Source organism: Lissotriton vulgaris, chromosome 6 (genome assembly GCF_964263255.1).
Source record: "Lissotriton vulgaris chromosome 6, aLisVul1.2, whole genome shotgun sequence".
NCBI lineage: Eukaryota > Metazoa > Chordata > Amphibia > Caudata > Salamandridae > Lissotriton > Lissotriton vulgaris.
In genome coordinates this window covers 432727582-432741355 of record NC_141694.1, presented here as the reverse complement: position 1 = coordinate 432741355, position 13774 = coordinate 432727582, and the positions used below count along the sequence as shown (strand labels likewise).

The following is a 13774-nucleotide window of genomic DNA, read 5'->3' as shown; positions in this document are numbered from 1 at the left end:
GCGTATAATGTGGTGGGCACAAGTAAAATGTGAATGATACATGAGCAGACCAATACATGGCAAGGGCAGACCGAAAGAGAGGGAGGGTGGTGTGTGTGTTTCTTCTTTGATTTGCTTAGAAATCATGATGTTGGTGATTTATGTGTCTCCAAGCCAGACCTAAAAAAGAGAGGCAAAGTAGAACAGACTCCTAATATCAAAATCATGCAGTTATATTCTGAATTCCAATATGGTAGCTCTTTTACATTTAGGGGTTTTATTACAAGAATATTATGTGAGGCATGTGATTCATAGTCGTAGATCACAGAATGGTAGCGGGACAATTTATTATCTTTCTGCACATTCAAAATTATGATTTGTTAGACCTTATAGTAACTGGGGTAGCAGACATACATTCTCATAATTTTGTGTGAGCCAAACACTCTCTTGATGGATTTTCATTTTTACATTTTTGATCAGCTCAGGTAGACATTTTTAAATCCTGCAAGAATAGGTGCTCTCATGCCAAAAAACAATTATCCTGAGGTGAGGAGAACAAAATCACTAGAGAGCTTCAGAATTAACGTGGAGACCAAACTCTCATTGCAGAAAGACTCCCAAGCCTCTGACTTAGCTTTGAAGGTTGGATTTGTTTGCAAAAGTATTCGAGAGAAGAGTGGAACCATCTTGATAAAAGGGTCTAGTCGGAAGCAATAGGTTAACATGATGCTTTTGCATTTGGAGGTTTAAATGGCTGGATAGCAATGTACAAGGTGTAGTAGGCATAGCGGTACCAAGGCAAGGTACACAAATAAAACAGTCTTTTCTATGCCTGTTGCACAGCAAGGAAGATTGATTCTATTCATATGAAACAAATCTAAGTTTAGTTCCTGTACATGTTTAATCTGTGCTAACGCTTATTACTCCCTATGCAGACATCTTACACTACAGTTGCATGGTGGACTATTTGATTATTTTAATTCAATTCAGAGTACCATTTAAGATCATTGCAGAGATCTATGACTTATGATTTTTGCTCTACCACGCAACATACAACTGCTGTATTTTATTTAGTGTCCTCAAGTGGCTCCCACACTGTCACTCTTCACTACACACAATGCAGGTTGCTGTGCAAAAACAATTGCTTCATGTTTGGGGGTTGCATACATTCTAAAAATAGTATTGTACTCAAAACCTCTACAGCATTGTCAATGGAAAGTGAGAAGACATCTTTGTAAGAGGATCACTTTATAGACATATTTTGTTTTAATTCCATTCAGGTTCTGGCGTGGGCCAAACAGCATCAGCAGAGACTGGCAGGTGCCCTGGCAGAGGTCATCTCTAAGCAAGAGCTGCTGGAGGAATTGTTGGGGTGGTTGCAGTGGGCAGAGACAACTCTCAACGAAAAAGACAAGGAAGACATCCCAGAGGAAATAGACGAGGTCAAACTTCTCATAGCTGAACATCAGGTAAAAATTTATATCTGGTGCCACTTACTGTATCCTAGTGTTATTTTTTAACCTAAGATGTCAACATAAAGGTGTTAATGTCCACTTTTACAGTTTACTGATTAATGAATGCTAATTTATATATGGTAATAACAGGCACTCCATACTTGACATCATTCTTGTAAAGAAACAAGTATTAGACCCTCCTGTCCTAGGGCATGTCTTATAAGTATTGAAAAGTTGCCTTTCCCCTTTGGCTTGATGAATATGGTTTATTTTCAAAACACCCATGTAAATGGACTGTCAATAAAAAAGAGAACACAGGGCTTGATTTAGAGTTTGATGGACAGGTTACTCTGTCACAATGTGGTGGATATCCTGTCTGCCTCATAAAAAGTGTTATAGGATATAGTGCACTTAATAAGGCAGGCGGGATATCCGTAACCTTTGTGATGGAGTAGCCTGTCCACCAAACTCTAAATCAGCCCTACAGTTTGCTAACAGTGTATCCGAAGAGTACAGGTAGTAGTGAAGTCAAATTTTGCAGAAAGGAAAGCATTTTTCTGCAATTTAATTTTTCCAGATTGTTAATTTGAGGTGCATTCTAAATGAATTGCTTCTATCAATAAAGTCTCCAATATTCATTAAGTCACTTCTTACACTAGGGCCAGTTATTATTTTTATGTCACATACTTCAAGCCAAGGATTACAATATGTGATCAAATCTCAAGCAGATCCAGCATTTTTCCTTGCACAAATTTTGCACCGTGAAAGCTGGCAACATTTATGTAGGGAAAAACACAATATTTTGAGTTTTACGACTAAGTACAGAGGAAAACTTGCAAAATAAATTGTTTAGCACCCAGTCCAATAAATCAATCAAAACTATGTTTCAGTTATTTAACCATATAAATATAAAAATCCTTAAAACTGCATATCTACATCAAGATTAAATATTATTATTATTTTTTCCTAAAAATATCAAACAGTTTTACTTAATCAGGAATAAATAAGTGTTAAATTGCAGTGCATTAATAAATTAGGATCTCCTGAAAATATGCAAACATTGAAATAAGTCATCTTTAAGAGGATCTGGTTAATTTCCAACCTTGCATGTTGTACCTATCAATGACCTGGTAAATAGTGTCAGAGTCATTCCAAAGACAGAACTTCATGGCCTCTTGATATCTCCTTTTGTAATGTTTTAAAAATAAGGCTCAAAATAATTGTCTTCTTTCCTGCATAGATTAGCTGCAGTCTCTCGTCTTCCTAATTTATAAGTGCAGACATATGTGCTCAAATTTTTGTTAAACCATCCTTTTGTGAAAGCCAATATTGGTAAAATGGCAAGTCTAAATTTCAAATTTAATCTCTGTTTCTCAGTCATAGGAAATTGATGGATTAACATTCAAAAACAAATTTGTTAGACAACTGCACTTGTTGTCCTAAGAGGCCATAGTTTGTCCCCAGTAACACTCTTTGATGTACTTCCTACTCTCTCTAGTCATTGAGCCTGCCTTGTCTCATTACACTGGGCATCCAATACCATTTAAATTTGTAACTATGTGATCACCCCAACCCAATGAAGTTAACCCTTTGATGTTAAGGATATCCACAAGTGCTTTTTGATAGGTATCTAGGTGCTTAGTAGACCTCCTAATTCAGTACAAAATTGTCTCAAAAGAAAATGTCAAAAGTGATTCTACGTAGCCCCACTTCCTCCATCAATGTGTCCATTGATGTCCCTGGGCCATGGCGAGAGAAGGTGTCTCAGAAACCTATTCCCAACTTTTTGTAAGTCGTGTGTCTTTCTATAGCCCCATAGCTCAGCTCTATAGGAGCCAGTGGCTAAAGCTTTAAATCTGTAAACATTTATTGCTTATTCTGTTGATCTTGTGCCAAATATGTTAACAAAACATACGATTACGTCTAAACAGTGAACCATCAATGACTCACATTTTGCCAGCTGCATAGCCCATGTCAGCTTTACCTCTATACAGATGCTGAGATTATTGAATTTGTTGACTCTTTCCAAGTTTGCTCAGTAGATCTTAAAAGTAGATTTTAACAGTCATCATATTTATTTGCATGAATTTTGTATTTGTAGTATTAATAGTACGTTTTTTGAGTTTTGTTTTTGAAACCTTGGAGACTATGCATAGCCACCTCCATCCCTGACAGAAGTACTGCTTCGTCCGTGAAAACATATTTGCATTTGAACACCTGCATGTCCAGGTTCGTATCAGTGAGATACTCGCCGACATCGATGGGTTGAATTATATTGAGACGTGAATGCAACCTTGTTGCACTCCCAGTTGGATGTTAAATTCAGGTGTAAATTTGCCACTTGGGCTGTCTCTCATTCGTGTCTTGGTCCCCTGATACAGGTCCTGTATTTCTGAGATGATGTTGATCCATACACCATTTGTTCTTAGAGTTGCTTATAGTAATCTTCTGCCCACAGAATCAAAGGCCATCTTCAGGTCGATAATGGCCAGGTATATTAATGCTTTCCTAATTGCTGTGTACTTTAAGTTTGTTAAATACAGCCTCATAGCTCGACCTACAGCCCAAACTCCTATCTGGAAAACAGATTGAAGATAAGATAATATGTTATTTTTCTTGGTCCAATTATTGTAGAGTTTTCCGCTCCATCCTTTAATGAGATTGGTCTTTAATTACTGAATCACTACAGATCTTTTTTTGGGCATAGGTGTTATAATAGTCAGATTCCAAGATATAGGTTCCTTATTATGAGTCCAAATTGCTTTAAAAGTATTGGGGCCCAGAATGTAGGATTGTTTTGAAAATCAACTAATAGCATCTTATTGATGGATGGGGCTTTCCCTGGCCTTTGGTAAAGATAGCTGTTTAGACCTCCTTCTCTGTGAATTGCTGCAGGGTCGTGCTGGGCTCTGGTGAAGCCTCAATTAACCAGTCATATGTCCTGTATTTGTCTGGGTCATTGTTTGAGTAGTCATATGCTTTACTGCATAAGTTTGCTGCCCCTCGCCCCATTTTGACTTTGCAAGCAAATCCGGTTTTTCCTGGCACATTCTGGGAAAATTTCCACCCATGCAGTTGATTACTGATTCCAAGTGCCCTTTCTGATCTACACAACCACATCTGATTAGAACCCAGAACTGTCTGGAGTCTTTTTTCCTGACAGCCATCTGAATTGTACCTCTTATTCTATTCGCCAGATTGTCCGGTTTGATTTTGACTAGCCGCTTATAGGCTGACTTGGCTAGTCTAAGAGTTTCTTCTAATCTGACCGTTTAATGCTTTGTTCAAAGAGAATGCGACAGAGCTCTCATGGCAAAAACACTCAGTATCAAACCATTTAAGCTTTGTTTCGGATAATTTACAATCTGGTCCCACTTTCCAATAGTTTACTGATGTTGCAGTGAGTAGATATTTGAGGCTTTTAAAAGCTTTTATATCAGATATTTTGCCTTTTCAGTCGTTCTTGATAACTGCATTTTCAAATGGAGTTAGCCTCATGGTCATGGTTCTTATTTTCTAAGGCTAGTTTGATATGATTAGCATGCAGGGCTAAAACTCCAGTAGTCGGAAGCCAAGCCAGGCAGACTTAGTACTGCTGTCAAAAGACTGTAGTTGCTCTCAACTCTTTCGGTAGTTTTCATACCTCTGACAAAATGCCAAGCTCTAAGACTGATCATGATACAATAATCTGTTAGGCTTAACCTTAACCTTTTTCCAGATGCAAAGATTTGTTTTTGCTGGCATATCCTAAAAAGTTAGACCATTTACTTTTTGAATGGCATTAGTTAACATTAGATTGCAAAATGTCTGGCTTGGTCTGATTAACGGCTATAGAAGTGAAGTTGGGGATGTTCCATACTGCTTCTTCAATCAATGATTCCCGCTCCCTCAAATAGACACCATTAATATCTGCCATTTTTGATGGTGCACTCTCTTATTATTCAGATAGTGGTCTGGTCTAGCACCCTGGATTTTCTGTTACAGGACATTTTGTAGACAAATCTTCATATTTTTATTTCCTCATGAAAGATAGACATCAAACATTTCCTAAAAAGTACATTTCATTTCTTGCCTTGAGATATTGCACATTTTATGGTATTAAATGTTAACATTATGGCTTTTTGAAACCAAAATGGGCAAGACCTCCTTTGCGTCTTCCTCTGGTGGACTTTATCACTGGAATACTATAATTGACTAAATCTTCCTGATCTACTTTATTCCAGGCTGAAATCTCTTGAAAGCACTAGATTTGAAATTCTTTGATAAACAGATACCAATTTTTAGTCACCTTTTTTGCTGTAAGTCCAGCAGTATTCCAGCTTATTAGCTGAAACAATGCATTACAAGTCCCTACACCACTTTTGATGTCCTATAGATGGTCAGATGTTAGCTAGATGAAAACCAGCCAGGCTTCTTGATTGCCAATGTGTGGGTAAATCTTGATCAACTGATGGATGGATTGTCACTGACCCTGGTGTGTTGAGACATTGAATTTTAATATTTTGGAAATCTTCAAATAAATAGTTTGAAATTGGGCCACAAGCTGATCTGTAAGCTGCTTAATGTCTCATGTGTATACAATTTTATGACGCTGTCCCCATAAAAGCTTCCAATATGCTTGGATACTTCTCCTTCTTAATTTTGGCCATAGAAATGCCCCTTTTCTTGAATGATTCAGAGTAACTTAGTATTACATTTCCTATTTTCTGGTTTGCCCAGCTGGTTTCTGTTTGCTCTTGTTTTCCCAGCCAGGAAGTGCCTGAAAAATCTTATACAGAGAAGAGATTAAACCAATTTCAGAATATTTCTTCTGTTTAATATGTCATGATTTCCTCTTTACAAATTTTACATAATTATCGATTAAACAATTATTAAAAGTTAACTAATAATAAAATAATTATATTAAATTAACTTCCCACCCTTTATCCCTTTATCCCTACAAACCTAACAACATGCAACTAATATTTAATTTAAAAAGATCTTAATTACATAGTTTACATAATTAATTATCTAATAAACAATTTACAGCTAACAATGCATTATTATATTTATTAACTTCCTACTCTTTGCCTCTACAAAACACAACAACCTGATATATAACTTAAAATAGTACTTAATTACACAATTTACATAATTATCAATTAAATAACTATTAATAATTGCCATTCAATATTCATTATTATAATTAATTTTCTTCGCACCCATTACCCGTAAAAAATACACAACTCACACCAAAAGAATTACATTAATTTAACAATTTACAAAATTACTTATCTATTAGATAACTTATAATAATTGCACATTAATTATTAAATAATAATAATCATATAATTTCCCGCCATATACCCCTAAAAGCCCCACAACAGCACCTAAAACTAAACGTAATCACAAAAATTAATTACACAATTAACTTAATTATCAATTAAATACTTATTATTAACTCAAAATTAAATAATTTAGTTTACTTCCCACCCTGTACTCCTATAGAACCCCAAAGTCTGCTACAGTACTTAAAATGAAAATAAACTGTTAAATAAAGTTTTAAAACAACACAAAACTGGGCAAACTATATTAAAAAATATTAACAATAATTAAACAATTTATAATATATACAATTAAAATATATACAAAAATATATGAAAATAATTGAAGAACAATACTATTAACAATATTTTTTACACAATATTAGCAACATAGATATTTTTAACATCGATATTTACAACATAGATATTTTTAACATCAATAATACTTACCTTAAAATGGATGTTCTTGTCAACGTTATTTTTGCACATGATATTTGTGCATCACAATATTTCAAACTTGATATTTCTGCTCCTCAATCTTTTTTTCTCAATATTTTGTATGAATACCCCTTCAAAGAATTCTTTGATATATTCTGTTCATGTATTAATTTTATGTTTGTTTTGTGGTTGCAGTCATTCATGGAAGAAATGACCAGAAAGCAGCCAGATGTGGACAAACTTACCAAAACGTACAAGAGAAAGGCAGCTGACCATGGTCCAGTGCATTCTAACATCCCCGTCCCAGACAAAGGGAGAAATTCAAGTAAGTCTTGTGACATTTTACTATGCCCTTCGTACAAGTAGGTTACTGTATTTACTGGTGAGAATCAAGACTGATTAGATTTGAATTTATATAAGGGGATTAAACCACTCTTTAAAGTTTATAATACTAATGTGAATGGAGGAATGCACTTATTTAGAGTTGTTCTATGAAATGAACTTCATGGGACTGCTTAGAAGGCATGAGTGACTAGAGGTTTTAGTAGAAAAACAATGTGAGACTTTTTCATAGAAGAGATGGTTGAAATCATTGCTGAATATCATTGTAAGTGTATTGTAGCAGGGACATTTGAGTTGCTGGTGTGGAGGTGTTTTCCCTCCGTTGTGTAAAAGCATACTTTAGTCCTGTATTTTGCTTATTACATATTTATGGGCTCTTCCACAGATGTATTTGTAGGTGAGACATAGGATATTGGATGGAAATCATACTGGCTGTTAGGGGAAGCCAGTGCAGTAATTTAAAGGTCGGATGGAATTTCAGTGCTTCCTGACAGTTGCAGGTCTTGTTCCAATATTCATAATTGCTTGACAATAGGAATTAGGGTTAAGTGAGTTGGATAATCATTTCAAGGCTTGATAGGTTTTCTTCTGGCAAGCAGGGTAGGAAGGATGGGATGGAAGAGATACAGAATATGGTGGGAATATTCATTGCCTATGCTCTACTCCTTCGTATTATTGTTTATAATACAGGGTGGGGAATGTTTTCCATTGAGATAGATTTTAGAACCCCCATTTAGAACTAAGTATACCCCTTTTTCCAGCCACTCCCCCTGTCCCTTCCAAATTTACATGTGTGAAGATCACCATACAAAAACATCGGAAAACTGGGGGTAGAGATTTACCTTGTAGGTTTGTGAATAGGTCATGTTATTCCTAAATTCAGGTAGGCCTGAGTGGGCAGTTGTGCTTTCTCAGTCTGGACTGCCGTGTTATGCCGTGTTATGAGACTCTCTCCCTTCCGAGCTGCTTTTGACTGACTTTGGTTCAGGAAGGCACTTAAATCCTGGCTCTACACACTTTAATTGATTTTTATACTTAAGTATCCATTAGACTGTAATCACAATCTTCAGTGTACTCCCAGTGCCATAACACCTTTGTAAGTAATATTGCACTCTACATGTGTAAGAATAATAATAGCATTTTTCAGTCCTTTAGTAGTATTGTTATAGTACTATTAAAGTACTAAAAATACCGTTTGTGAATAGGCCCCTTAGTATTTTGATTCTTTTTTATAATACAAAGGCCTATCAAACATTAGCAGACATCTAATCAAAAGATGAGATAGAAATGCAGGTAATTTATTAAGTGTCAATAGGTGATCCATTTTCTTTAGAACTCACATTTTGTTGCTGTTGGTGCCTTTATTACTTAAACATGTTGATGGGTGTGTCTTAAGGCTCTGTACTTTCTTGTAGGAAAACGCCATCCTACTCCCGGCATGTATCCACAAGGGGCTCAAGCACAGATTGAAACCAAGGATCCTCGTGTTAATATGCTTGTTGGCAAATGGCAGCAAGTCTGGCTTCTGGCCTTGGAAAGAAGAAGAAACCTCAATGATGCACTAGACCGATTAGAAGAGGTAGCAAATTCAATTGCATTGTTTTTCCTCACAAAATGTCTGAGGGTGATGTTAGCAGATAAATGTATGGTAGCATTGCAAGTAAAGTCTTGAATTGTGCAGGTTGCCTCAAACAGTAGATTACATTATCATTAACGTAGTGTGCTAAATACGTCTCAAGTGAATTAAATAAATAGTATGACAAAAAAAATTTCAACTTTGGTTAGCAGCTTGTCTTCCATTTCATCCTACACATAATCATCCAGCCATGACTATGTTGTTTGTGGAGCCACTACAATCTACAATTCAAAATGCAGCTATTCTGTTAGACCTCTGATGTGTAGGTTAGCAATTTAATTACCAAGAAATTTACAGTGGGACGGAAACTCTGTGGGATCAAATTTAAAGTATTGTTCCACCCTCACAAAACCCTTTATGAATCACTTCCAAATTGTAACCCTGACTGTATGCTCTTCTTTCCAAGCTATCATACTTCTCAGTTCTGAATCCTAGTACATTCCCATTCCTAGCTTCACTTTTTGAATCTGTTGGTTTACCAGTTCCTATCCCAGAGACAGGAAAAACAATGTACAGATCTTTCATCTTACAAAACCTCCAATCTTATCTAGTTAGAACCAAACATTCTCCTACTGGTCACAATGAACTATACTAAGAAACACAAAAAAGAGGCTTGAAAAATGTTTTTCCGAAACTTGAAATAAATTAAAAAAAATAAGAATAAAGCCAGCTCGTGTTTTGTTTTTTGCAACAGAAACAGTAATCCAGTCGGTTCATCTGGGCTTTTCATGTTTAAAACTTGCAAATATATTACAATTGGACAATGGAACCATCAAGAAGAATTCCTATAAACAAAGCTAGAGCATCAGTAAAGAAAAAAGGATTTTTTATAAAGACAAGAAACTAAAAGAAAACTGAATTGTACTCAGAAATTAAACTTAAATTTCATATAGCATTAAGCTAAACAAATATTAAATTGCATAAATATGACTGTAAAAATATTATAATTATATTCTAATATCAGTCTTTTTCTCACTGATTTTATTGTAATTATTAGAACTCTTTTGTTCTAACAGTACTGTCATAAAGATGCATCCCCCATCCTTCCTGTTTCAGAAATTATACTGTTTTTTTGGCATGAGGCAGATCCTACAAAAAACTAATTTATTTCATACTGTGTCATCAGGGGTCAAATAGTCCATGTATTGGTGAAGCGTATTTTTCAAGAGACATATGTACCCACAAGTTACATCATGACAAATGACAACAGTTTCTTTCTCAGTATTTTCAGCCCAGAAATGTAGACAGTACTTAGCTTCCTCACTACATAGTAAGTCAGTTAATATTGCCATAACTGAGATGTATAAATCTGCAAAAGAGGCAACCGAACCTTCTATATTATCTGACCTATTTTAATTACTTATGTTAAAAATTCATTAGAGTCCTCAAAAAAGATAATTAAATGCTTAGCAGACAATTTTGATATGTTGATGTTCTCAATTATTCGCTTACCCTTCATAGTATATTAGAAAGTACAACATGATTTTAAGAAGTTCCTTTGACATTCAAATTTGCCCATATTTTTTTTAATTCTCAGCACACAATCTAAGAAAAAATCGGAATGAAAATGTGTTCACTTTTCTGCTTCCAAATTACATGAGGCATTCCAAAGCCAAATATCAAATTGAGTCATCTATTCACTAATCTTAGTTAAGGCATAGTAAGCAAACCATTCCTTTCAGCAAAGTTAACGCTGAGTAGTAAGATACGCCCATGTTTTCTAAACGAATATGATTCAATCTACAACAAGATTTTAGCATATTGATTTTGTGCTCTTCTGCTCCCAGATCTCACACGGCATTGTAAAGCCCAAAAAAAAAAAAGTTATTCACTCGCTGATTCAGGTTAAGACATGTTAATCTCCATCCTTACTCCACAGTTAATGCTGAGTGGCAGATAGCGCATGTGTGATCTGGGGTTTCTACTTATAGTGGGTGCAATCTTGGAATTCTAGTGTGTGTATATCGCCAGGCTAGGGAAAATCTAATCAAATATGGATCACAACGGTAATTCATACTACAAATATTGGCTTTCTTCAGGGTAAAGGAAACTGTCTCCATATTTGTTTATTTATGAGTACCACATATTCCTAATATCCTTTTTTTAAAAATGAAATAAATGTATAATATATTTATGATGATAAATTATTAGTTTAATAATGGTTTTCAAACATTCTTAGGCTGACACCTAATTCACACCCTGAAAATATGAATCTTAGGCATTGCCTTCCCATTGCGCTAACTTTTTGCGTTAATGCTGGTGACCATTTAAGTTTTATATGTTTAAACAAAAGATTTAAAGAGCTCCACACCCAACAGATGTCTTTATATGAAACTCACTTTGCCATTGGAATCTAAGTTCAAAATGTTTGACAAATTATTATTTGCAGTATTTATCACAAAGAACACATGAATGATAATTTTATAACATTAATCTTAAAAGAAAGAAAATATGTTTTTGAGACAACATAAGGAACAGCATTAATGGTCTCTAAGGCCACTCATAAAAGTTCATAGAAAAACCTGCATATTATCACAATATATTAATATAACAATGTCTGTCTTGAGCCATTTTATTTTGGAGGAGGATCCTATAAGCTCTTAATTAGAAGCAGGAATGAAGGAATTATCAGTTAAAGGAGAAATCATAATTTTCATGAGATCTTTAAGAAAGTGAGAACAACTAAAAAAGTATTAACGCATTCTAAGGCCACTCCTAAAAGTACATTATCATAAACGTATGCACTGTCATAATCATTTCATTTTGAATTATTAAGGAAACAATGTTTTTCTCAATGTTTTGTGTAACTTCAATGTCTTTCAAAGTCTGAGACATAACAAGGGATTATCAGATAAAGAAGATAAAGAAGATATTAGAATCTTCATGAGATTTTCACAGAGGTGTGCAACTTATCATCCTGATTAAGTGCTTAAGTGATGGATTTTAATGTGAAAATCCTGAAGGTCTCAGTTTCTTGCTATCACATTTGCTTATTACTACCAAGTCTATTCAGTTTGATGCCACCTCTCAATGGTTCCATTGTCCTGTTGTAAATGTTCATATGTTTTCAAAATGAAATGCCCTAATAAAGTGAATGGATCACAGTTTTCATCTCAAAACACGTGTTGGGATTGGTCTAGTGTTTTAAAATTTATTTCCATGGGGATCTAATTGCATTTTGGGAACAACCTGTTAGGAAATCTCTAGTTTATCTTTTTATGTGAACATAGGTAAAGGCTGATAGGGGCACTACAATAATGAGTCTTTATAACTGATCTGATTCAATCTTTCTTTCCATAAATTAGTGCTAAAAAATGGTTGGTGTATAGTTTGAACTATACATATTGTCTCCTTAATCTCTTAAATACAAAAACTATTTGAAGCATTTATGTATATAATTGATACATTGGTGGATGGCAAGCTTGCATCAATGTTAAAAATGTGTGCCAATGGTTTACAACTCCTAACTAATGTTTAGGTCCCAGCAAATTAAAAACAAATCATTTCTTTTCCAGTTGAGGGAATTTGCCAACTTTGATTTTGATGTTTGGAGGAAAAAGTATATGCGGTGGATGAACCACAAGAAATCTCGCGTAATGGACTTTTTCCGACGAATAGATAAAGATCAGGATGGAAAGATAACACGGCAGGAATTTATTGAAGGAATTCTGTCGTCAAGTAAGTATTTTTTCAATAAACTTGTCATGTTTATGATGCACCAATTTACAATATCTTGAATTAATGATAAAAAATATATATTTTAGGTTTTTCTGAATAATCGCCAGGGTTAACTCTCAGGTAGCCTAAAATGAGTATTCTAGGTTGTGCTGCCTAGTGTATGTTTTCAATGAATAACTGCACCTTAGAATGATTTACAATTTAACTGAAATATCTTATGTTGAATCCAGTACAGAAAATGGATGCATATTGCAATTTCTTAATAGGACTACACCTTGGTGTGACTATGCTCATGTTGTCTCGTCTATTACTTTGATAAAACGTATAATTATCTAAGCTTTTTTCACTTTCATCTGTTCAATGAAGAGCAAAGTCAAAATGCTTGTGTATTTTCTTTTTACCTGTAGAGTTCCCAACCAGTCGATTAGAGATGAGTGCTGTGGCTGACATCTTTGATAGAGATGGTGATGGATATATTGATTATTATGAATTTGTCGCAGCACTTCATCCTAATAAGGATGCTTACAAACCACTAACAGATGCTGATAAAATTGAAGATGAGGTATGAATTCTTTAATGTCTGACCAACTCTTTTTTCGTTTGTGTATTAGATTAATTTGTACAATTGAAATTTGCTTCTCTATCATGCTTTTTCCAGGTGACGCGGCAGGTTGCTAAATGTAAGTGTGCAAAGCGATTCCAAGTTGAGCAAATTGGGGACAACAAATATAGGGTAAGTCATCTTCCTTAATGACCTACATTTGGTGTAGGCTAACTTTCTGGTTATATTGCCTGATAAACATAAATTTGATTTACCCAAGAGCTGTAGGAACTTGCTCTCAAATAAGCAAACTGGGGCTAATTCCTATTTTCTTCGTATTCATCCAATATTGCATTGATGCCTTCTGTGAACATGAAAACAACTACACAAAACATCTTTCTCT

At 34.8% G+C, this 13774-nt stretch overlaps 1 protein-coding gene across 3 annotated transcripts in view; it reads left to right on the top strand.

Annotated features, from left to right (window-relative positions):
- Positions 1 to 13774, top strand: part of DST (dystonin) — a 1528317-nt gene that overhangs the window by 1482914 nt on the left and 31629 nt on the right. For all 3 annotated transcript variants that reach the window (XM_086926448.1, XM_086926449.1, XM_086926451.1), the window contains 6 exons: positions 1260 to 1448; positions 7370 to 7499; positions 8932 to 9095; positions 12668 to 12830; positions 13238 to 13392; positions 13489 to 13563. In XM_086926448.1, the coding sequence (XP_086782574.1) occupies positions 1260 to 1448; positions 7370 to 7499; positions 8932 to 9095; positions 12668 to 12830; positions 13238 to 13392; positions 13489 to 13563 (876 nt within the window). The remainder of the gene's footprint in view (positions 1 to 1259; positions 1449 to 7369; positions 7500 to 8931; positions 9096 to 12667; positions 12831 to 13237; positions 13393 to 13488; positions 13564 to 13774) is intronic.